Raw genomic sequence first — 24145 nt, forward strand, 5'->3', positions numbered from 1 at the left:
GAAGGGCGAGGCGAGGGGCGGGTCCACGGCGGCATCTACATCCACCCGGATTCGCCCAACTTCGGAGCGCACTGGATGAAGGCGCCCGTGAGCTTCAACAAGGTCAAACTGACCAACAAGGTCAACGGAGGAGGACAGGTGAGGTGGAGGGAGGGGCTTGTTTGTTAACATCAGGACTTAATATACATTTTCATCCCACATCTGAATGTTCTAAAGTGGTAAAAAATATATATATATTTTGACAATGGGGGACCGTGCAGGGAGAGAAGGGTCGACCTGTGATCGGAATATCGGACGTTTGGTTGCAATGCATTGAATCCAACTTTTATAGGTTATAGGTTAAGCATCAGTGTTGAGCATCAGTGTTGAGCATCAGTGTCTGAATGTTTGAATGTTTGAATATTTAAATGTTTGAATGTGTGAATGTGTGAATCTGTGAATGTCTGCATGTATGAATGTGTGAATCTGTGAATATTTGAATGTTTAAATGTGTAAATGTGAGTCTGACTGTAAATCTCTGTAAACAGTCTAACAATTCAGTAAATCTTCATACAAATACAGACCTACATCATTTTTCCATCTATCATTGATAAACAGCCTACTGTAGAACTCTCAGAGATCTTTCTAAAAGTGTGGTTAAATATTCACTCTCATTTTTGTTGAGTTAAGTTTCATCGTCAGACTTAAAATAAGAGAATCCTGCCTGAAAAAGTCAACATTACTCTACTGTCAAACTTTTTCTTTTAGTTTTTTTTTTTTTTTATTCTTTATCCATTCATCAGTTCTATGTCTCCATGTCTGTTTTAGGAAGAAAATACAAATAGAGTTATCTAGAACTGAATTCAGTAGAATAGAGTGGTAGGAAATAGAATAAAATAAAATATCAGTTCAGTAGAGTAGAATAAAATACAAAGGAAATGAATAGAATAGAAGGAGTAGAACAGAAATCAGTAGAATAAAATATAAATCAATAGAATAAAGGATAACAAAATAAAATAAAATGAAATACGAAATTAGTACAATAGAATACAAAGGGAAATTAATTAAAAAATAGAAATTAGTTTAACTAAGTAGATCAGAAACCAACAGAATACAGTGGAATGAAAGTAGAATAAAAAGAAAAATGAAATCAGTAGAGTACATTAGAAAATAAATTAATAGAAATGAAATTAATTGAATAAAATAAAAATAAAGTGGAATTCAATGGAGCATAAGATATGCATCCATCCATTCAATTCAATTCAATTCAATTCAATTTTATTTATATAGCCCAATATCACAAATTCAATTTGCCTCATTGGGCTTCATGCCTGTAGTTTTTACAGATGCACAGATGGAGTCATAAAATATGCACAATAGGTAAAAACTAAACAGACTATATAAAACTTCCTGACCGCTTCTTCCCGTTCGGGGTCGCCGGAGCCTATCCCGGCCACTGATGGGCGAAGGCGGGGTACACCCTGGACAGGTCGCCAGGCCATCGCATTCGATACTTGGAAGACATTGGTATATTAGAGGAAGGGGGCAAGCGATGAGGATGGGATTCGAACCCATGCGTGCAGAGCACAATGGATTAGCAGTCCATCTCCTTAACCACTCGGACACCTCATCCTGACTGAGCATAAGATAAATGAATAGAATACATTGAAATGAGTAAAAATAGAATAGGTAAAAATTAGTAGAACAGAGTAGAATGAAATTGAATAGAATAGGGTTTTTGTCTTGATTCTGCAATGGGATAATTGATATGAAACTGTAGCTCAATTGAAAAAAAAAACTGATAATAACTAACACTAAGCAAAGTTTAATTTAAATTTGAATTTTAATATTCTCCTCCAAGGTTCTATGTAGCTTAAAACATGTTCAAAACTTGGTTTAAGTTAATTTAATTTGAAGGAACTTTTCAGAAATGTTTAAATTTGTATTTTTTATATTGTCAAATATTTTGCAGAAGAAAATATCTTACATTTAATAGGCACCATGAGCTGATTTATTTTATCATTTTTAACTATTTTTTAGTTTTTTTTTCAATTCTGTTAATACCTTTTTCTTTAATTTACACAAAAATTATCTCTTGATTGTTCTTTTTATTCACTTTTCTCCTCTGCCATTTTCAATTATACTTTTTTGTTTTTCTGCTTTTTTTAAACTATTCTTTGTCTGTTTTAATATCTCCCACACTGACAGTCACATCTTACTGTTCTACACACCACAATGTATTTTTATTTTTCTGTCATGTAAAACTATATACTGTGTATGTATCTGTCTATGTTTATATTAAATAACAAGTTTTTAAACCATATTTTCATTCATTTTACTCTCATTTTTATCAGTCTTTTGCACTTTTTGTGTCTTTATTGTCTTTTCTTGGAGGTCCGGCGCTCTGGGTTCGTCCGCCGTTCGGTCTCTTCCATCTCCTTCCATTACCTTCCTCTTCACGTCAAGGCTCTTCTTTCTCTCTCTTCCCTCCCTGTATTATCTTGAAGTGGGCGAGAGAGCCCCCCCCCCTGTAATTGGCCACTTCAGTCGCTCTCTTCACTCACTTCACCTGCTCGCCCTCTTGTAACCACGGTAACAGGATAAACAGCTCTTAATTGGCCGGCGGCAGTTTAATGCACTTCCTGTCGAGAGCTGTTCAAAGGCCTTCAGACGCACACGTGTGCACGCACGCCCACGTGCGCGCACGCACACGCCGCGGCTCCACCAAAAAAATTGGCAGTAATGTTGTTTATATTTACCCCATTATCCTGTCCAAACATGACACGCGCGCCACAGTAATGCAGAGAGAACAGAGAGCTCGGCCATAATGAAATAATTGCTCCGCTTATTTGTACATTATGGTAATTATGTTTTTTACCAGGAATTAATTTACCCATCATGCTTCAGTTTCTGACAGAGACGGAAAGGTAAACTACATTCAAACACACTCCAGATAATTCGCCGCCGCCGCGCACGCCGAGGTCGCGTCTGCAGCCAGCCTCTCATCTGAATAGAAAACTGTTTGTTTTTGTGTGTCCCCTCCGACGACTCCTATTGGTTAATTGGGCCTCGTTAGCCCTGGAGGGGTGGACGAGAGGTGAACGGCGGAGAAGAGACAGATGGAGAGGAAGGGGCCGGGGCCAAAATGCAAACAGGCAGAACCGCACTCACGGTTCAGAGTTTTACCCTGCAGGGAGCAAAAACTTTTAGCACGTCCCATTTCAAAGTCAGTGTCGCAGCTAAAGAGTCGTCTTTGCTTTAATCGGAACTCAGATGCAACTTCCTGTGGAGAACCATGTTGCATTTATATGCTTTTAAAACCAAACTTTAGTCAGAGTGAAGATTTTTAATAAACCATTTTCAACCACTCTTCAGACGAAAGGTCTAAAGTTGGAGCAACAAACAAATAAGTCAGACCATTGACTGTAAATGAGAGCTGGACCGAGTGAATGTGACATCACCCACAGAAAATGACTTACTTCCAGCTCCAATGAAATATAGGCTATTTCTGAATTCCTTCTCTACTCACTTCATACCGTGTTCACCATTGTGTAGTGCTGACCATTCCAAAATTGAGTGCCCTAGAAATTTCCCATAAGTCTTTGAGAAAAGCCTGTGTGCCTCGATGTTCACTACACTGGCAAATACAGACCAGAATGCATTGTGTTTCAACATTTTTTGTGTAAAACATGAGTGCTAAATGTAATTTTTTTAATAAATCATCAACATTTTCATCATCAGAAAACAGGGGATTCATAAATAGAAATGATAAAATACTCATATTGATTAGATTTTCACTTCATGAAATCGGTGACGTAAAAAAAAATAAAAAGGCACTAGATCAGGGGAACTCAATCGCACATGGGGCCAAAATCCAAAACACACCTTAGGTCGAGGGCTTGACAAGATAAACATTTCTTAAATGCTAAAACTAATTTTTTTAAAACTTTAAAACTGTAACTTTTTAACATAATTATGAACTAGATATATAGCATTACCTGTGATAATGCTGGTGTGAATGCTGGAAGCTGAATTTGGCTGCTGGAGATGCTAGTGCTGATAGCTGAAGGTGCTGAAATTGATAGCTAACAAAGCAAAAGCTGATAGTTAAAAATACTAAAGTTGATAGCCAGCTAAAATATTAGCTGAATGCCGAATTGGCCAAACAAAACAAAAACTAGGTTAGACAAAACAGCTAGCATTCAGCTCAAAAAATTTGTCTTACTCCTAAACAGCATGAAAAACTAAAAAAAGACGGCTACCATGTAAATATTAGCCTAACTCCAAAAAAGCTTAAAAAACGTTTTCAAAAAAGCCTAAATTACACAAAACAGCTAGCATGTAGCTGTAATGATAGCAAAACACCCAAAATCATAAAACATTTTTTTAAAAAGCCTGAATTAGCTAAAACAGCTAGCATGCAGTTCAAACAATTTGCCTTACTCCTAAATAACCTGAAAAACTTTGAAAAGCCTAAATTAGCCAAAACAGCTAGCATGTAAATATTAGCTTAACTCCAAAAAAGCCTAAAAAACTTTTTAAAAAAAGCCAAAGTTAGCCAAAACAGCTACCTTGTAGCTGAATCATTAGCTAAACTCCAAGATAACCTAAACAAATCTTAGTAAATGCCAAAATAGTCCAAAATGTTAGCAGAATACCTATTTTTAAAACTTTAAAACCGTATCTTTTTAACATAATTATGAATAATAAAAATGGAGGAATATTATTCCAGAATAATTAAATCTTAAATAACTTTAAATATTTTACTCTCCATAAAAATAGATTTTGTCAAAATTATACAAGTTAAATAAGTGCAAGTTAACATCGGGCCATTAATAACAATAAAATAAAATGATCTGAAGGGCCGGATAGAATTATCCGGAGGGCCGAATTCGGCCCTCAGGCCTCAACTTCGATACATATGCACTAGGTAATCCTGCACTATGTCATTCTTTAGTGGTCAGGGATTAGGGTGGGAATTAGGACATAGCCAAAGTCAATTTGGTCGCCATTTTTTTGCCATATGAACACCTCCCTTGTCATCTTCCTCTCCTTCCATCATAAGATGTTGACTAATAAGTCTGTGTCCACTAATCTGTACTAGAGATGAACTTTAAACCGTAATACAAGTGAATACTCCATTTTGGTTGGCTATAGGGTGTTATAATCCACAATGATAAGCCCAAATGTTCCGTATCGTTGCGCCAGTTGGTAACCATAGCAACGGAACTGAAGTGATACTTTTGTTTGACTTATTATGACTTAAGCATACCACTTTCCTTTGCCGCTACAGCTCTCTAGCTGGCACCACAACAATGCATATCACATCGTATCAAGTAGCCTAATTTTTGTGAAGACGCTATTTAAAGGGTAACCAAACAGGGGAGTTGGAGGCTGACTCCACCCAAAGTCCAGGCAGAGGGGTGGGGCTTATCATTATTGGAGCTGCAGATCATGACATGGGACTTAGATGGTTTAACCAATCACAAAATGAAACTTTAATACCTCATTTCAACCTTCAAATGGTTTTTGACTATATTTTCAAGACTTAAACAAGTTTATTTTTATTTGTCAAAAAATTAGCAATGACCAACAGGCAACACTTATAAAGCCCCATTTACAGAGATCAACAGACAAAAAAGTTGATTTAAGGTTTTGGTTACCCTCTAAACCTAAAAAATTACAACATTTAGTCGTAAAAGTTAATTGAAAACATTTTTATTTCACAAGTGACAATGATAAAAGCAGGAAAATGCCCTCCAAAGTGTGCATTATCGCGAACGTCACAAGCTTCTGTGTGAAGTTCTGATAATGCTCAACTCGAAGGGCATTATCCCTTACTTACATGAACGATTTTTGAAAAAAAACGTTCTTTTTTTGTGTATTTAATCCAATTACGTTGTAGGACATAAAGCCGTACTGAAAAGACACGAAGTGGAGCAGGCATTAGCTCTGCCGCAACTGTGGAGGGCGCCCATGAGCTCACGTTTGTTCTTCGGTGGTTGCTGAAAACTAAAAAAAAAAAAAGGGGACTTATTTGCAAAAAATTTGGACTCCATGACAGCTTCAAATTCTCCTACAATTGAAGCAATTGGAAGGAGTCAGAGACGTAAGGAAGCAATTCAGATTTGGCCAGTGTTTTTTATATGGCAACCACTCGGGTCAATCAGGAAGTGAGCTTGATTGACATCATGTTTAGGAATTTTATGACTTTAGTTTATTGTTTTATGATCTAAATGTTTGAAAGTTTAAATCATTAACTGTATTTGAGAACGGAGTGAGTGTAAAATACTTCCAAATGAAGTTGCGATATGATTGCCACCATGATGGAGCCAGACGTCGCCATTGAGCACTGAATAGTCCTCGTTTCTATGGTAACCACTCTGGCCAATCAAGACTGAGCTTGTTGGAAGTCCACATCCCTATCACTTGAAAACAGTCCGCATTAAATCTATCAAATGTTTTCGGGGCATCTGATTGGTCCATGTATGACTTGAATAGCTTGCGATAAATAAAAAATATCGCGAAAAAAATTTCAAATTAGCGAGAAGATTACAAATAAAATGAGTAATAGTTGTTTATTTCTCAATAGAAGTCTAGGGGATTTTGGTGTCTCGGAGCCAGCGAGTACTTCCTGTTTGGAACATGAAGGGGGAGGAGTCACTCAGTCCAGTTCTCACATACAGTCAGCCTGAATCTGAATCAGTTGATGTGGTTTTACCTCTGAGAAAGATCAAATATGGATCAAATGGAGACAGTTTACACTGGAGGTGGAGTCTGTTTGCACCTGTGCAGGTTCCTGACCACACCTGACCAGCAGGTACCGAGAACCGTTTGTCAGACTGTAAGTGTGATCAAACTCTGTTCTAGATCATGCTGAACTCCCTCCATAAGTACGAGCCCCAGCTCCACATCGTGTGCGTGGGCTCTCGCCACCGGCTGGTCTCCAACATCTCCTTCAAGGAAACCCAGTTCATTGCCGTCACCGCCTACCAGAATGAAGAGGTGATCCAGACGGACTAACTCACTTCCTGTTTTGTGTTGGTGGGGTTCTGGTTGATCGATGTCTTATTGTCTGTTTTTCTTTATTTTTCAGATCACAGCTCTAAAGATCAAATATAACCCGTTCGCCAAAGCTTTTCTGGATGCCAAAGAGAGGTAAGGTCGAGTTTTGATTTGATATTTGGATGAGAAATGGTCCGACTCGCCTGATTAAAGCTTTTGATTTGTCCACTTCAGGAACCCAGGGGGGCGGAGCTTAGTGGAGCCTTCAGAGGGTCGTGTGGGAATCCAGCCCTGTACGTTAGAAAAACCTTCTACCCAAATAAAAATGATTTTAATTGTTTTTAAGTTATAGATTTAGGACTGCATGGTGGTGTAGTGGTTAGCACTCTTGCCTCACAGCAAGAAGGCCGTGGTTCAAATCCCGTTTGGGTCCTTAGACTCCATCAACACCATGACCCTGACGGTTATTCAGTGGGTTCACAAGGTGGATGTTTAAAGTTTTGTGCTAAAATGTTAAAGTCTGTTCTGCTCTATAGTGGAATCAGTGAAAACCTTTCACAATAAAATGTAACATTTTGTTTATTTCTGCACATTTGACTTTGAAAGTGAACTTGAATAAAGAAGATAAGTCTTTACAGGAGGAAACTATCAATTGTTAATTTTTAATGCTTGATCTAGAGTGAACACAGGAAACTTGTTGAAAATCTATACACAAGTATATTTATTTTTTATATTATAATTAAAATATATTGGGCGTTATATATTGTGTTTATTAATATTTGAATGGCTAAGCTCCTTGAAATAAACGGCTTATGAATAAATAATTTGAAATAAATTTAGGCATCCAATGTTTGAAAATATTTATTTTTGAAAGTAATTGTTTTTATGAATAAATACAGAGAAAAGTCAAGAGAAAAAACATTTTTTTGTTAAAAAATCAGTTGGTACATTTGTTTGATTGATTGATTGATTGATTTGATTGACTTGATTTAATTTGATTGGTTTAATTGACTTACTTAATTTGATTTGATTGGTGTAATTGGTTGATTTTATTGGTTCGATTGACTGATTTAATGTAATTTGATTGACTTGATTTGATGGACTTTATTGACTTGATTTAATTTAATTTAATTGATTTGGTTTGAATTGATTGATTCATTCATTTGATTGAAATGGTTTATTTCAAGCAAAATTCGTGGACAATCTGAGATGAAAAAAATCACAAATTGATCAAGCTCATTACAAAAATAATGAAATACATTGATTTAAAACCTTAAAATAAAAAAACAAGGTCACATTTAAGTCACATTTGACTTATTTAATATAGTGATTATTAACTAAAGCCAAGTAGAGATTGTTTGATTACTTGAAAAGAAGTGGGAAAAACTTGTATCCCTCCTCCTGTTCATTTTTTTATTTAGTCCAAATTTTTTCAGTCTTAATTTAACACTTTAATGGTCAATTTAGTCTCAATTATTTTGTCCAAAAAAATAAACTATAAGGAAATTAGGACAAGTCGGTTCGCACATTTTTAAAAGTTTGCATGTATTTTTGCGTGGTATCAGGTTGGCCGTTGTGCCCTGGAGGAGGCGGAGCTTTCCCATACGCCAGCAGCCTCCCTCTGGCGTCGCATCATCACCACGGTTACAAACACCACGGTTACCCCGGGAGACACACGCCGTACACCCCGTACCTGCCACACCGCACTCACTCCTCAGGTGTGGAGGAAACGTTGCTACGCATTTGTCTCACTTTTTAAGTCATTAATGTCTGATTATTATTATTTAAGTTTATTTAATTGCTCATCTTCACATTTTTTTTTAAGTTATTTTGGACGTTTGCTCGTGTTTTGACAGTAGTTGTAGCCAGATCAGCATCTTCCGGTTTGCTTCAGCTTACTGATACGGCTCTATCCATGTGTCAGTGTGCCTGTCTGAAGGTGTTCAGATGTTGGCAGACGGCTGGAGCAGCTCCTCCCCTCGCCCCGCCTCCACCTCCTCACCTTCATCCTCCTCCTCATCCCTCCCCCAGACCAGCAATGCTCCCTCCTCACAGCCTCCTCCCCACAACTCCAGGTGAGCCTCCTCAAAAGAAGGTCATGTGTGCTCACATACGGGCACATCATCTTTGTTTTTCTGTCTTGGCAGTCAGTTTCCGTGTCTCTGGACGGTGGGATGCAGTGAGCTGAGCCCCTCCCACTCGCCGTGCACCCCTCTGCATGGACCCATCAGCAGCGAAAACCCACCAAGCCACGGCAGAGCGACTGCAGCCGTGTGGCCCCCCGGCCCCACCCATCCTTTCTGAGACGAAATATCATAAAACATGAAAGCTGGAACCAGTGAAAATCTTGAATTGATGTTTGTTGTTATTTATAAATACTTGGTGTGTCTTTTGGTGATCACTGTCTCTGGACACCAGCAGGTCTGGAGGTTTCTGGCTGCTTCTGAAGTGGTCCGAAGGGCCCACTAAACTTCACATTGACATACTTTTCTGTTTTTGAAGCTTTGTAAACACTGTTTATTTGGCACTCTTGCTGTGGAGGGGAGGATATGACTATATTTAAATGTCTTTATGTTGTTTCAGGTAATAAATGTTTATTGTCATTCTTGGGTGTTTGTCTAATTTTTGAAATTAAATGAAAAAGTGTTTTGAATTTAACTTTAATAACTTTTAAAATAATAGAAAATGTCAAAGGTTTCTTAGATTTTTTTTCACATTTTACTGTTGGCCAGTCTTTTAAAAATATTTTTATGCCTATAAAGTTACTTTGAATACTCTAATTTATTACTTTTCTTACATAATCGGTTTTACCATGTAATAAATTCTTCATATCTCTTAAAATATTCATTGAAACAAGATCCACACAGCTACGCAAAACCGTTTATTTGGATATTCCTTCTTTTATTGTGAAATGTGACCGGAAGCACCGTTTTGATGATCCGGATGTAGTTTTTTCCGTCTCAAATGGCGGCCCGCGCTGCATAAAGTGAGCGTAGACGGATTTAATATCTTCTTTTTAAAGGTTTGTAGTCTACATTTTGTATATTGAAAGGTTTGTAGTATTTTAGTTTTCATATTTCGGAAGTTTTGGCTCGAACAACGTTTTTAAACCACTCAAAGCGCGCGTGCTCCGTTCATATAAACAAACACAGGTCTATTTGTTGATTTTTTTAAATAATCATAATAAAGGCATAAAGTGTTAACAAGTAATTTATTTATTTTAAATCATTTTTACTTCTTAACGCTGTTAAATTTTTGTTATTGTTGGACACGTTTTTTAACAGTTACGTCTTCCTTTTTTCCAATGTTCCTCATTCGCTCAAATAAGTATTTGTTTTATTTTATATTGTTTCATGCTTTAATCTGACAATTAATTCCTTGTCCTCCATTAATCTGTCCTTTTGTTTATCTATTCACCTTCATTATTATGATTTGTTGTATGAAACTGTCTATATAAATTAAGTTTATTTCTATTGGCATGAACTACATTTCCCATCATGCCCCCCCTGCTGAGTTTTTAGAATCAAAGTGTAAAACGTTGTCAAATCTGTCAGGAGACTCCATCATCAGACTGTGTGTTTGCAGGTGTGAACATCCGCCGAGTCATGGCCCACATCACGATTAACCAGTACCTGCAGCAGGTGACTCTTGACCTTTAACCTCTGTCTTTTCCGACCATCTCTCCATGTCTGATCGAGCGGATCTCTTCCTGCAGATCTATGAAGCCATCGACAACCATGAGGGCTCCTTTTGCGCGGAGCTGCTCTCCTTCAAGCACCCCCACGTAGCCAACCCTCGTCTCCAGGTGAGGCTCCGCCCCCCCGTCAGGTCAGGTGTTCTGGTATAAACGTCTCACCTGCGTTTGTGCTGCAGCTGGCCAATCCAGAAGACAAGTGTCAACAAATCCTGGAGCCGCCGTACGACGAGATGGTGGCGGCTCACCTCAGGTGGGACCAGCGAGACTTTCAATACCGATGATTGATAGTTGATCAGAAGTGACGGGACCTTTCCTGTGTGTTTCAGGTGCACGTATGCGGTGGCCAACCACGACTTTGTTGAAGCCTACAAGTTCCAGACGCTCGTTGTTCAATATCCTTCTGAAAGATAGATCAATAATCAATGAGACTTTATTTGAAAAACTCAGATCTGCAGATGATGAAGATTGTTTATGTGCACAGATGTCTCACTCTGCTGTTTAAGTCAGACGTAATCAGGAGGATCTATACAGATTTCTTCAGTTTCGTTTATCCCTTCTTCCTCAGTCAAAAATAAGAGCCTCAAAATGTTCTGATCTTTAGCACATGAAGAGTTTTGTTTAATTAGTGTAGCTGAGTACACTTTGATCCTCAAACTGAACCCTGGTAGAGGCTGTGGAGCGTGTTTGATCATCCTTTAATGTTTGACTTGAGGTTTTATCTAAACATTCAAGAACTGGACATTTGTTCCTACCGTCTGGGTGTTTATATTTAAAAAAAAAACTTTTTTTTTCTTGGTTGTTACAGACCCACTCCAGTGAAAATGGTGTTTTAAACATGTTCTTGTGACATTTTTATGATTGTGGAGGACATATGTGAAGAAATTTAAGATTAAAACTGCATTTTTGAGTATTTTTTTTTTTAGTTATTTTTTTGTGAATCCAGTAAGAAATAGTTCCCTGCTCCCCTCCGTTTTTGTTGTTATGAGACACGTCAAACTCATTTAAAAAAATTAAAAATTGAAAAATTGTTGTGGTACAGTCTTGGGATATACACTGCGATGTGTATTGTATTGTGAGATGTATATCTTGTATCGCCAAATCCTTACCAATACACAACCCTAGCCGTAAGCTAACATAGGTGACGGGAAGTGGGGGCGGGCCAACAGTTCCGACCACAAATCGAATGCAAATTTCAAATGAACTCTTTCCGCTCGGCAGAAATTTGTTCTAGAAATTGTCACAAATGGAAAAAATTTAGGCTAAAAACGTGATTAAATGACCACCGGGAATGATTTTAAAGTGTCAAGCTCTTAAAGAAAATGTCAAATCTGTTGTTGAATATGCTAAAAAAAGCAATCTTCCACCAGTAATCGTTGATCATGTCCTTGACCCGTCACGTCCTTTCTCAGGGCCTTCCAGTCCCACAAAGAGGAGAACTGGTGAGTCCGGAATTCAGGCGAACGCCATGTCTGTGAACGCAGCATCTCTAAATGTTTTCTCATTTTAGGGCGCTGCCCATCATGTTCTCCGTCACGCTGGACCTACGCATTTTTGCAAACAATGTGAGAAGCTTTTCCGTTTTCTCCTTTTATACTAGATTATGTGTGTCGAGGTCGTTTTACCCAGCTCGCAAAACCATTTCATATTACTGTTATTACTGTTATTATTGATCTCTGGGTTTCGTTTTGGAACGCACAGCGTTTAACATCACAAGAGGGTCATCATCTTGTGATGCGTTCTCTGTCCAGGCAGAGCAGCAGCTGCAGAAGAAGGGCAAAGGTCAGCCGGGGGAGATGCTGGAGAAGGCCGCCGAGCAGCTGATGAGCTGCTTCCGAGTCTGCGCCAGCGACAAGTCAGTACCGCTTCGTCTCCGTCGAGACGTTCCACAAGCGTGCACCAACATCTCCTCTGGTCTATTGCAGCCGAGCAGGAATCGACGACTCAAAGAAGTGGGGGATGATGTTTCTGAGCAACCAGCTCTTCAAGATCTACTTTAAGGTTCTGACGCGATTGTGAGGTCCGTACCGCTGTGGCGAGCCGCGCTGACGCCTCGTCTGTGTCTCCAGATCAACAAGCTGCACCTCTGCAAACCTCTGATCCGGGCCATCGACAGCTCCAACCTGAAGAACGACTACAGCCAAGCCCAGAAGGTCACCTATAAATACTTCGTCGGGCGCAAGGCCATGTTCGACAGCGACTTCAAGACGGGTGAGCTCTCCCATCCTCGGCGGGACCGGCCGCCGACCCGAATGACGACGTGACGCTTGTTTCTCTCAGCCGAGGAGTTCCTGTCCTTCGCCTTCCACCACTGCCATCGCTCCAGCCAGAAGAACAAGAGGATGATCCTCATCTACCTCCTGCCGGTCAAGATGCTGCTGGTCAGAACCTCAGCTCGTTTGGATCTACTGATCTATTCAGAACAGAAATCTGATCCAAAACATCAAAATCTTCAAACATCAAGACGATTTGAGGTTCCACTTCACTAGTTAAAGCAGGAGTGTCAAACTCAATCACACAAGGGGCCAAAATCCAAAACACACTTAAGTTAATAGCTGAAAACACTAAAGTTAGCTGAAAAAGCTGAAGTTAATAGCTGAAAAAGCTGAGGCTAATAGCTGAAAACACTGACGTTAATAGCTGAAAAAGCTGAGGCTAATAGCTGAAAACACTGAAGTTAATAGCTGAAAACGCTGAAGTTAATAGCTGAAAACGCTGAAGTTAATAGCTGAAAACGCTGAAGTTATTAGCTGAAAACGCTAAAGTTAATAGCTGAAAACACTGAAGTTAATAGATGAAAACACTGAAGTTAATAGCTGAAAACACTGAAGTTAATAGCTGAAAACACTGAAGGCAATAGCTGAAAAAGCTGTGGCTAATAGCATAAATGCTGTAGTTTAGCAGTTCATAGATGACATTGCAGAACTCTTATGAGACCAGTCTGAGGTTCTAACAGAAATCTATTTAATCAGGATCCAAATCCATGTCTGAACTCCTGGCATAAAGTGGTTATTTTAAACCAAAACAAGTTTATTATTGTTCATTTTTTGTAACATCAAATTAACCAGTTTTAACTAAATATTCCCACCAGTTCAGATTTTAATCCAGCAATCAAAAGGAAGCTTGAAATAAAATGACAAAGAAGACACGCCCCTCAGCGTCAGCACTGTTGCATGATGGGAGCAATGGCTTTTTTATTGTTTCAGGGTCACATGCCGACGCACCAGCTTCTCAGGAAGTACGACCTGATGCAGTTTTCTGACGTGACCAAAGCTGTGAGGTAAACTGTGGGGAGTAGCGGCGACCCCGGCGGGCGGGTGACCTCACTGACCTCACTCCCCATTCGCCCGTTTCGTTTCAGCGAGGGAAACCTCCTGCTGCTGAACGAGGCTCTATCCAAACACGAGACCTTCTTCATCCGCTGCGGGATCTTCCTCATCCTGGAGAAGCTGAAGATCATCACCTACAGGAATCTCTTCAAGAAAGTGTGGGTGATAATTTCATCTGTGAATCTGTTGACTAGTGCTGCCACAAACGACTATTTTAATAGTCGACTAATCATCGATTTTTCTTTCCGATTAGTCGACTAATCAGGTCATGAGCAAACTGGATTTAAAGCACACATCTTAACCATCTTTAGCTTTAAACTAACTAAAAACTACATAAATAGCATCACCTGTGATAATGCTAGTGTGAATGCTGTAAGCTGAAGATGCTTCAATTAATAGCTAAAAATGCTGAAGTTGATAGCTGAAAACGCTAAAGCTGATAGGCAGCTAAAATATTAGTTAAATGCTAAATTAGCCTGAAAAACTAAAAAAAGCAAGCCAAAGTTAGCCAAAGTAGTGATTATGCAGCGGAAATATTAGCTAAACTCCAAGACAGCCTAAAAAAACAAACAAAAAAAGGACAAAATTAGCCCAAATATCTAGCATGTAGCTGAAATACTATCTAATCTCCAGATTAGCCTAAAAAAATGAAAATTTTTAAATTAGCCAAAATAGCTAGCCTGTAGCTGAAATATTAGCTAAACTCCAAGATAGCCTAAAAACAAACAAAATTAGCCTAAATAGCTAGCATGTAGTTGAAATGCTAGCTAAACTCCAGATTAGCCTAAAAAATTGAAAAATCCAACATTAGCCAAACTAGCTAGCATGTAGCTGATATATTAGCTAAACAACCTAAAAAACTGAAAAAAAATCCTAAAATACACAGCATGTAGCTAAAATATTAGCTAAACTCCAAATTAGCTTAAAAAACTGAAAAAATCCTAAATTAGCCAAAATAGCTAGCATGTAGCTAAAATATTAGCTAAACTCCAAATTAGCTTTAAAAACTGGAAAAATCCTAAATTAGCCAAAATAGCTAGCATGTAGCTAAAATATTAGCTAAACTCCAAATTAGCTTCAAAGACTGGAAAAATCCTAAGTTAGCCAAAATAGCTAGCATGTAGCTAAAATATTAGCTAAACTCCAAATTAGCTTCAAAAACTAGAAAAATCCTAAGTTAGCCAAAATAGCTAGCATGTAGCTAAAATATTAACTAAGCTCCAAATTAGCTTAAAAAACTGGAAAAATCCTAAGTTAGCCAAAATAGCTAGCATGTATTAGCTAAATTCAGAATTAACCTAAAAAACCTTAATAAATATCAAAATAGTCCAAGAAGCTAGCATAATTCCTTTATAATTTTCAACTTTACTACACTCTGACTCCATATGATATAAAGTAAAGACTAATCAACAATGAGATTAGTGGTCGACTATTTTAATAGTCGACTAATCGTGGCAGCCCTACTGTTGACGTGTATGTGCACGTCTTCTTCCTGCAGGTATCTGCTGCTGAAGACCCACCAGCTGCCTCTGGACGCCTACCTGGTGTCTCTGAAGATGATGAACCTGGAGGACGTGGACATAGACGAGGTGCAGTGCCTCCTGGCTAACCTCATTTACATGGTAAGCACGGTCCACACATTCTAGGTTGACGTCCGCTGGATACATTGACCACGACTCTTCTTCTCTCTCAGGGTCACATCAAAGGCTACATCTCCCACCAGCACCAGAAGCTGGTTGTCAGCAAACAAAACCCGTTCCCTCCCCTCTCCTCTGTCTCGTAGACTCTGTTTCCCACATTCCAGTTGGGTGGAAAGTTCCTCTTTGTTTTGTGTTTGTCGAATAAAGAAATGTTAGTTTCTAATGTCTGTGAGAGCAGTTTTTTGGAGTGTTATTTTACGTTCACATGGCCCTCGGGAACACGTTCAAGAAGCCACGTCCAGTGAAAAGACCAAATTCTTCCCCCTCCCCTCCAATTGTAGAGGCATTGGAGTTGATAGGGTTGTCCGAAACTGTTTTTAAAGGGCTAACCCTTGTCATTTAAATGTAGAGGCCTCGTCCTAAAGGATTTGACGGCCATTTCACGGGTAAAAAGTTTGGAAAATCTTCCACATGCACTTAGGCGCGCTAACTTTATGCATGTTTGTGGAATAGACGCCGGAGTCCATTCCACTGCCAGAGCACTGCTTAATGATGTTTAAGCACGTCCTCCTACGTATGGCAAAATTATGGTCCACTAGTAAACTAGTGCACATTTTTTAGAGATTACTAGTTAACTAGTACGCAAAAATATGTTTGACTAGGAAACTAGTAGTACTTTTGGCATTACTAGTTAGGCTTAAACAGCCTGATATCAAGGATATTGATTAAATGATAAAAAGGCTTGCCATACCCACAGGTATCACTAACGTATCTCGGCCGTTGCACTACCAATCCACTGCTGACAGCATCTGTACCACGGAATTAAATAGTTTCCGTGTTCTAGCTGTGATATGTCCGTTATAGCCAGTGGGAACAGACCTTAAGTAATTACGTTTTGTTTGACATGACCTTTCAAAAGTTATAAAACCATCTTGTTAAGTATTTACGCGCACTAGCAGTGCCACGCTAGCATAGCTGACCAACGACTATTGATGACATCATCAAGTAGGAGTAACAGCCAAATTTCAAGACACTATTTTCCTATAACTCTACATTTGGAGGGCTATATGTGGAATTTGGATTCAGCCCAAAACTACTGCTACTGTTGGTGGTAGACATGCTAGTACCAGATAGCAACAGTCCGGTATAAACACCATGGCCTTTACTAAATCAAGAATGAGCGTTTAGCGTCACATGCCGTGTGTAAGTAGTTTGAGTGGTGTATTCTGGGTACTGTGGTCTTTTGCATGTTAAATAAAAAAGCAAACAACAGTTTTATTGTTTTTATTAAAAGTCTAAACACATTAACTTACATAATTCAAACATTTTACTTTGTTTTGGTTTTTATTTAAAGACCCACTCCGGTGAAAAGGTGCTTTTAGTGTTTTTGACATGTCCTTGTGGTAATGTTTTTGGTGATGGAGGACATGGATAAAGATAATTAAGATTAAAATTGTGTTTCTCAGTTTTTCTTGAAAAGGATCGTATTTGTGACGTAGAAAATACAACGGGCGAGCCACAAGCTTCCTCATCCAAGCTAGCATCTGGCTAAAAACTGTACGCCTGGATAGATATTGGTCGCCATTTTTGTTGCACTGCTAATGTTAGCTTGAGGGTATGAGGGGGCTGTAAGCTAGCACGACATGGTGCAAAAAAGAGCTTTCATCAATGGAGAGGGGAAGGGGGGCGGGGTTGCTCAACGTCAATAGTCCCGCCCACATTTCAGAGGTGAATTTCTTACCGCCCTGCAGAGACTATGTCCAAGAAAATGAATAATTGTCATTAGAAGGCCACTGGGAATGCTTTATCAATATATCAAAAGATAAAACGGAGTGGGTTGGTTTTGATGTAAAGATCCAGGACTGTATTTTAAGGTCATAAGTCGGACAGGTCTACATGGAACTGGCTGTAGTGACTGCCCATGTGGTCCTCTGCTGCTTTTAGCCTGTTGGAGATCCAGTTTAAGTGTCGCGATACTTTGATGAACACCTGACCCTCACAGTCGGCTGAGGAGGATAACAGGATCCCGGTGAGGAATGCTGTCCCTTTCTCCACCGTAGCTACTGGCGATCCTTGGAGCAGGCTCCCGCAGAGTCTGGCTCCGCCCTCGGACCTGCTGGTGATGTTTTCTCCGGCTCCTATCTGGGTCTGATTCTGGCCCACAGTCTGAAGCCCCTCCCGGGTGGCGTTCTCCGCCGTCGGAGGTCTAGAATCCCGGATGTCCTCTCGTTGGCCCCTCGCTCTGCTCGGCTCCTCCATGCAGAACATTTTGTTGGTCAGTGGATGTGTCGTGTTCAGCCTCTTGCGGCAACCGTCCAGCGTCATGTACGCCAGTTGCTCTTCTTGCTTTCCCCGCCGTGTTTGAAAGTTGCCCTGTCTCCCAGGATGCATTAGGATGTTTTCGCTAAAGTCCCTGGTGGGCAGGCACAGGTGGATGAGGGTTGGGCCAAAAAGCAAGGGGCGGGACAGCTTAAGGAGAGCAAGGTCGTTGTCCTGGTGACTGGCATGGAAACGATCGTGTAAGTCAAAGTCCTGAATTGGGATCTTCCTGTTTCCTAGTGGACAAAAAAGGAAATGAATGAGCTGGAATTCACTTATTTTGAAATCCTCAGAAACACTGAATGGAGACATTTTTGATTTCTTATTTTCCTTTGCCATAAAAATAAGCGAAAAATGATAGTGAAGAAGACATACGGGAAGATTTGTGAACATGTTAGAGTCAGAGTACACAACAGACAAACCGACAGATTAAGTTATACAAGAATCTGTGGATCGTGATATTTGCAGATGACACTGTGATCTATATTGAGGGCAGGGAGCAAGTGGAGGAGCATCTAGAGAGGTGGAGGCTTGAATGAAGGTCAAAGTACAAAGTATCTTTGTGTAAATGAGAGGAACTCAGGTGGAACTGTGAGGCCACAAGGAGCAGAGGTGGACGTCAAGGACTTAAGAGTCAACAGTCCAGTGTGGGAAAGGTAGATGTTTGGATGGTGAGTATGTCGGTAAAAGGATGGTGAGGTTAGAGATACTAGGAGAGAGGTCTACAGGAAGACCCAGCAAGAGGTTCATGGATGTAGTGAAGGAGGCTGGTTGATCGTTGAGTTGATTGGTAGAGGGTGGTTGGCATAGATCAGGGATAGGCAACTCTAGGCCTCGATGGCCGCATTCCTGCATGTTTTCCAACCTACTTTGCTTTGGCATGTTCTAATTGGCTGGACACACCTGAACCAGGTTATCAGTAATGATTAAGGCCTGGATATCATGAAATCAAAGAGGTGTGTTTTCATGTATTTTTTTATATTGCATGATTTTAACAATCCGTAATTATATGTTTATGTGTTGATTGTGTTTGCATGTTAACATGTCAAATATACAGTATATTTTGCATGTTATGTGATTGCCCTGTTACTGTTGTTAACAAGTTTTTTGCCAGCAAGGCCAGGTGGGCCCCATATGGTTTAAAAGTGGGCAGAAACTGTGGGCCCCAAATGGGTTGTTCCGCATCTGTGGTTACCCACAAAGTCTTGACTCCCCAGGGACCATCAGCCTCCTGGTCGGCAACCGGGCGACTGGCTAGCATGTCAAGCTAGCCCACCGAGTCCCCACTGACGCCAACGAGGGCAAACACAGGGAACTGCAAACAAACCCCACATTTCCTACCCATTTTTAAAACATATGGGGCCCACTTGGGCTTGCTGGTTGGGCATCTCCGCAAGTGCAGACTGGCAGTGTTGCATACCCGCAACCACGTAGAAATCCGATATTCTCATCTCAGCATCGGATTGGAGGAACAAACAGTGAGCTGCAATCAGGATGGAGTGTTGTCCCACCACTGCACCTCCACATAGCTCCGCCCCTGTACTGCTCATCAGGGTCACCTGGGTTTGGGGAAAATAAAGCCATTGAATTTGGTTTGTTTAATTGATGCTCGATTGTGATTGGCTGACGAGCTCTCACCTGCCAGGGACAATGTCCATGAGGACACACTAGTCGGGTGGCGTCGGGGAGCCTTCCACACGGAAACTTCACTGTGGACACAAAGAGCGTGTAAGCCAGCGCTGTAAGGCAGCTTTGTGACGCCACGTGTTGGGAATCGAACCGTCGGGCACACAGCTTCGTCCATCACTCTGCAGCTTGAACCCTGTGGTGCAGGAACAGGTGAACGAGCGTCCAGAAACTTCGCACAGCTGGTGACAGGCTGTCGGGCCGCCAGTGGGACACTCGGAAATTTCTGGAACAAACACGTTGAGCACATCACACCCCTCCCCCACACTATAAAAATGAATGAGCTGAAGGGCCAACCTGGAGCTGTAAACCGGTGAACGGGTAACTCTTGTCCTCTGGATTTGAACTTATTCTCCGTACTCAGGCCTCCGTGTTCACAGACTAGTCCGTGGTAGGGGGGTGCGCAGGCGCAAGAAAACCCACCCACTTTGTCGGTGCAGTTCCCTCCATTGAGGCAGGGGCTGGAATCACACTGGTTTCCATCTCAGAACACACAGCACAGCAAAGTATAGAAAGCACCTCAAGATCGACAATTTTCACATTTTTGCACAATATGGCAAAAAAAACTTGTTTGAGCAATCTTGATGGAATTTCACACACACCATGAGGTTAGGTTAGTTTTGCTGACCTTTGACCTTTGGGAAAGGCAGCCATCTTGAATTAAAAAAAAAAATTAGTACCAGCTTCCAATTAAAACTCCTCCCAGGGATTTTGATATATTGCCTCTTAACTCCTCGAGCATCATTGGGAAACTACTTGGGGGGGAAAAAATATTTTTCGAAACCATAACGGCGTAAGTGGGGCGAGCTCGCAAAAAAGTGGTTCCCCTGTTACTCCCACATTTTTAACTGGAACATTGTGAACATTCAATATATGAATCCCTGGCTCGAGCTGATCGAAACGATATAGCACACGACATGATTATATTTGAAATGTGGATGTTGTTAGCAAAAAACCTTAGTTGCTAAGGTAATTACAAAATTTACTTTTTCTGATTCTTCTAAAACTTACATCGATCTGTTCATCACAACCAGGCGACCAAAAAATACAATGGTTGCTATGGAGTTAAAGCCACCTAAAAGCTGCCATTTTGAAAAATATGAGAAGGATGGCTAGGGAAGAGGGGGAGAAGAAAGTGTTTGTAGCAGCTCCTCAGCCAGTGAGATAAATGAGGCCACTGCAGGCCATACAACGCCAGTCATGGCTTAAACTGTTCTACATGTCTCTACTTTCATTGATTATCAGGGTTTTTTCTTTGTTTTCTAGACTTGAAAGGAGTTGAAGGTGAAACTCACCATAGTAAACTGTCCAGAAGGAGATCTGCACCCAAACAAACATCTGTTAGTCTCTCAACATGGATCTCTCTTCCTCTGCTGCTCCCCACCAACCCACCGTCTTTTCAGTGTCCTCAAACACCTCGCGCGCCTCCTCGTAGCTGCAGAGCTCCTCGTAGCACTCTCGCTCCAGGTTCCCCTGCAGAATCTCCTCCACCAGGAACCTGTTGGCCCGTTTGGACCGCAGGAACACGGCTTCAGCCCCAGGCGTCCCAGGAAACACTGCAAGCATGAGATAGTTAGAGCAGTTTGCTCTTTTGTTTTTGTGTTTCATTTTTTGTTTCAATACAAATTAGTTAATGAATTAGTTAGTTAATTTGTTGAATCCATTTAAAAGTATTTCAGTGACCATTTTTACCTAACAATAGTGCCTCAATCCATGTGTATTAAACTCTTGTAGAACCTTTAAAGAGCAACACAACAGGACAGTTGGAGGCCGACTCCACTCTCAGCCCACATATCAAAAATGAAAAAAGGGGGCGGGGCCAAGGGAGGCTACACTGCATCTTCTATAACGGTTAGTTTCCCCCATTGGTTGTTTAGCGTGATATAGTGTGGTATGTATATAGTGATAATATATATCTATGGTTTCACCATAGAATTTTTTGTGGAGGTTGATATATCATTTATATTAATATAATATATTAATATTCTCATTTTAAAAAAGACACTTTGAGATTCAAGCTCCAACAGCGCTGTTAGCTTAGCATCATGCAACGAATTAAGCTAACAATCCCGAGTGAAACATTGGTTCCAAATCCATCACCAGGGCGGAGTTTTCTTTATTCATTGCAATCGGACTAAACCACTACTGGAAATTTATCCGAGCGAGTTCATTTCTGACGACCGAAGGTAATACAGCTACGAGCCATGCTAAAGCTAACGCGAAAACGACTGACCGCTACAGAATCAAACATAGGCGGGGCTTTTCTTTTGAAATGACATGGGACTTACGCCAGTTGACCAATCACAAAAGTCAACTGCAATACCTCATTTCAACCTGTAGGGGACAGCACACAGTCAGCTTTTGACTATAATTTCAGGAAGTGAACAAGTTTATTTTAAATTGTAAAAAATGTGGCAACGCCCAACTGACAGACAAAAAATAAAAGTATTTCGTGATTGGTTATCCTTTTACTATATACTGTTTTCTTTTCAAATTTGGCTATTTAGGTTAACTTTTCAGACAAATTTGTAATCAATAAACAATAGTTTAAATGCAGCACTTTTCTTCTCTGACTGCTTTATTTGACCTTAAATTAACTGTATCATGTAAATATTAACTCCTGAAGAACCACCACTTTTATTGTCTTAATGACAGAGAAGTCAAAGGACATTTTTTTATTCAAATGTAGGTGATGATTTCCCTAACATATTGTTTTCTTTGTCGTAAATTTTAAGCTAAACAGCAAATTATAGTTAATGATTTCTTTAGAACTAAAGTTTCAACCCGGGTCAGAATGACCCTTTGCTTAAAATTCAACAACAGAAACGTTCAGAAGAAAACAGAACTACTGTTACCTTTGCCGTCAGCGAACGCTTGAGGGATGCAGGCAAGGAGGCAGAGCTGGAGAAAAGATGCCGACATGATGTCCGCCGCCAGAACACTGAACTGGCGCCACAATCTCAAACACAAATACACCTTCCAGTGACTCACAAACGCCACTGGACGTCCCAACAACCTTCACCTCAGATCCAGATTTGATCTTGTTCACAGTCTGTTCCACTGATGACAAACTGGGGCATTTGTGAGTGTTTAATCACAGTCTACCTGAAACTTGGTGAAGCTTCTACACACACTTCATGAGTGTATTGTCAGACAAACTTTAACCTTAATTTTAGATTTGAGCCTTTTTCCCCAAAAAGAAAAGATCAAAGCCTAAGTGGAGGCTGTTTCCCCGCCGTGGACTCTGTCCTGAAAGCACACAAACGCAGAAAGCTGCTCGACCTCTGAAACCTAAACACTCATTGTTTACTCCAAATAAACCAGGAAGGACATCAGAATCAATAACTTCACCAGACACAAACAGTGGCGCTCAAAGTATTTGGCTATCTTAAATTCTGCAGGTTAAAAAGAGTGTAATGTTTTTCGAAAGAATTTGTTAGTATAATGGTGAAGAAAATAAGTATTTATTTCCTATAAAGAAGCAGTAATTGAAGCCCTTACAGATATCACCTGTTTGAACTGATTATCTTTATTAAACAATCTTGTCCAGACCCTTAAACGACAAAACTGTAACCTCTTCCCTATGACCAAAGCCAAAGAGCTGTCAAAGGACACCAGAGACAAGATTGTAGTAGACCTGAACAAGACTGGGACGAACTAATCAACAGTAAATCAACTGTTGGGACAAATATTAGAAAATAGAAGAAAAACAAGATCACTGACAATCTATCTCCACCTGGAACTCCGTGAAAGATCTCACCTGATGGGATAAAAATGATCTTGAGAACAGTGAGAGAGCTGTCGAGAACTAGAGAGGGGAACTGATCCTAAAGAGTGCCGGGTCCACGGTAACAAAGGTACTTCGAATCCCACACTGCTCCAAATATCTCCCTGTTTAATGTCCAGGATCGTCTAAAGTTCTCCAGAGTTCATCTTATGATCCAGAAGAGGATTGGTTGAAACCAAAGCGAAACTTTTTGGTGTAAATGCCACTGAAGGATAACGGTGGACACATCATGGTTTGGGTCTACTTCTCAGCAAAGGGCACAGAACAACTCATCTATGTTGAGGAGAACATGAATGGGGCCATTCGTGAAGACTTTTTTTTATCAAAATCCCCCTGAAACATGCCTGGATCTTCCAGTGTGACAATGATCCCAATCACATTGCCATGGCAACAAAAGACTGACTACATTCAACGTATCTAAAATTCTTGAGGGGTCTACCCAGCTTCTGGATCTCAATACAACTAAGAATCTACGGATGGAGTTTAAAGTATGTGTTGCCTAGCAACAGTCCAAAAAACATCCCAGCTCTTGAGAAGATCTGCATGGGGGAATGGACCAAACAGAAAGCCATTGACGTCTCTCATCGACAAACAAGTTCTAATTCCAAAATATTGAGATAAATCCTTTTTTTCTGTACTATTAAACAAATCTTTTTAAAATCATACAATGTAATCAGTAACATTTCAAACTTCTCTTTTCTTTTTC

The 24145-nt window shown here is 40.2% G+C and overlaps 3 protein-coding genes and 1 non-coding gene across 5 annotated transcripts in view; 2 read left to right on the forward strand and 2 right to left on the reverse strand.

The window, feature by feature from the left end:
• The window catches only part of LOC112156624 (T-box transcription factor 19), a 19290-nt gene extending 9703 nt beyond the window's left edge, over window positions 1-9587 (forward strand). The window contains exons 3-9 of the mRNA XM_024288865.2: window positions 5-138; window positions 6850-6984; window positions 7076-7137; window positions 7219-7277; window positions 8550-8702; window positions 8909-9059; window positions 9132-9587. Coding sequence (XP_024144633.1) covers window positions 5-138; window positions 6850-6984; window positions 7076-7137; window positions 7219-7277; window positions 8550-8702; window positions 8909-9059; window positions 9132-9288 — 851 coding nt within the window. The 3' untranslated portion in view covers window positions 9289-9587. The remainder of the gene's footprint in view (window positions 1-4; window positions 139-6849; window positions 6985-7075; window positions 7138-7218; window positions 7278-8549; window positions 8703-8908; window positions 9060-9131) is intronic.
• On the reverse strand, window positions 1530-1611 carry trnas-gcu. The gene has a single exon. It is a non-coding gene; the product is annotated as a tRNA-Ser (tRNA).
• A 286-nt stretch (window positions 9588-9873) lies between the features above and the next one.
• pcid2 (PCI domain containing 2) lies at window positions 9874-15874 on the forward strand. Of its 2 annotated transcripts, none has more exons than XM_024289172.1 (15): window positions 9874-10006; window positions 10570-10625; window positions 10700-10789; window positions 10858-10931; window positions 11008-11073; window positions 12079-12120; window positions 12189-12243; window positions 12430-12533; window positions 12604-12679; window positions 12748-12889; window positions 12959-13059; window positions 13885-13958; window positions 14040-14165; window positions 15506-15629; window positions 15701-15874. In XM_024289172.1, the coding sequence occupies exons 2-15, from the start codon at window positions 10590-10592 to the stop codon at window positions 15788-15790; spliced, it is 1200 nt and encodes a 399-aa protein (XP_024144940.1). In that variant the 5' UTR covers window positions 9874-10006; window positions 10570-10589; the 3' UTR covers window positions 15791-15874. The 2 variants fall into 2 exon arrangements, with proteins under 2 accessions (XP_024144940.1, XP_024144941.1); XM_024289173.2 differs by having other exon boundaries at window positions 9912-10036.
• Window positions 15875-17159: 1285 nt separating this feature from the next.
• Window positions 17160-22879, reverse strand: prozb (protein Z, vitamin K-dependent plasma glycoprotein b). The gene is made up of 8 exons (XM_024289138.2): window positions 22508-22879; window positions 21045-21208; window positions 20948-20972; window positions 19950-20135; window positions 19747-19878; window positions 19605-19675; window positions 19387-19525; window positions 17160-18202 (listed from the first exon to the last, which is right to left on the reverse strand). Exons 1-8 carry the CDS (start codon window positions 22572-22574, stop codon window positions 17523-17525), a joined length of 1464 nt encoding a protein of 487 aa, XP_024144906.1. The 5' UTR covers window positions 22575-22879; the 3' UTR covers window positions 17160-17522.
• Window positions 22880-24145: the final 1266 nt, after the last annotated feature.

This window comes from Oryzias melastigma, linkage group LG2 (genome assembly GCF_002922805.2).
Source record: "Oryzias melastigma strain HK-1 linkage group LG2, ASM292280v2, whole genome shotgun sequence".
NCBI lineage: Eukaryota > Metazoa > Chordata > Actinopteri > Beloniformes > Adrianichthyidae > Oryzias > Oryzias melastigma.

Excerpts from the sequence above, each read along its gene's own strand:
- pcid2 (XM_024289172.1), top strand. The coding sequence starts at position 10,590 with ATGGCCCACATCACGATTAACCAGTACCTGCAGCAG. Across the intron at positions 10,932-11,007 it reads ATGGTGGCGGCTCACCTCAG|GTGCACGTATGCGGTGGCCA; the intron begins GTGGGACCAGCG and ends TGTGTGTTTCAG. Across the intron at positions 12,244-12,429 it reads TACGCATTTTTGCAAACAAT|GCAGAGCAGCAGCTGCAGAA; the intron begins GTGAGAAGCTTT and ends TTCTCTGTCCAG.
- prozb (XM_024289138.2), bottom strand. The coding sequence starts at position 22,574 with ATGTCGGCATCTTTTCTCCAGCTCTGCCTCCTTGCCTGCATCCCTCAA. Across the intron at positions 19,526-19,604 it reads ATGGACATTGTCCCTGGCAG|GTGACCCTGATGAGCAGTAC; the intron begins GTGAGAGCTCGT and ends CCCCAAACCCAG. Across the intron at positions 18,203-19,386 it reads GGATTTCTACGTGGTTGCGG|GAAACAGGAAGATCCCAATT; the intron begins GTATGCAACACT and ends TTTGTCCACTAG.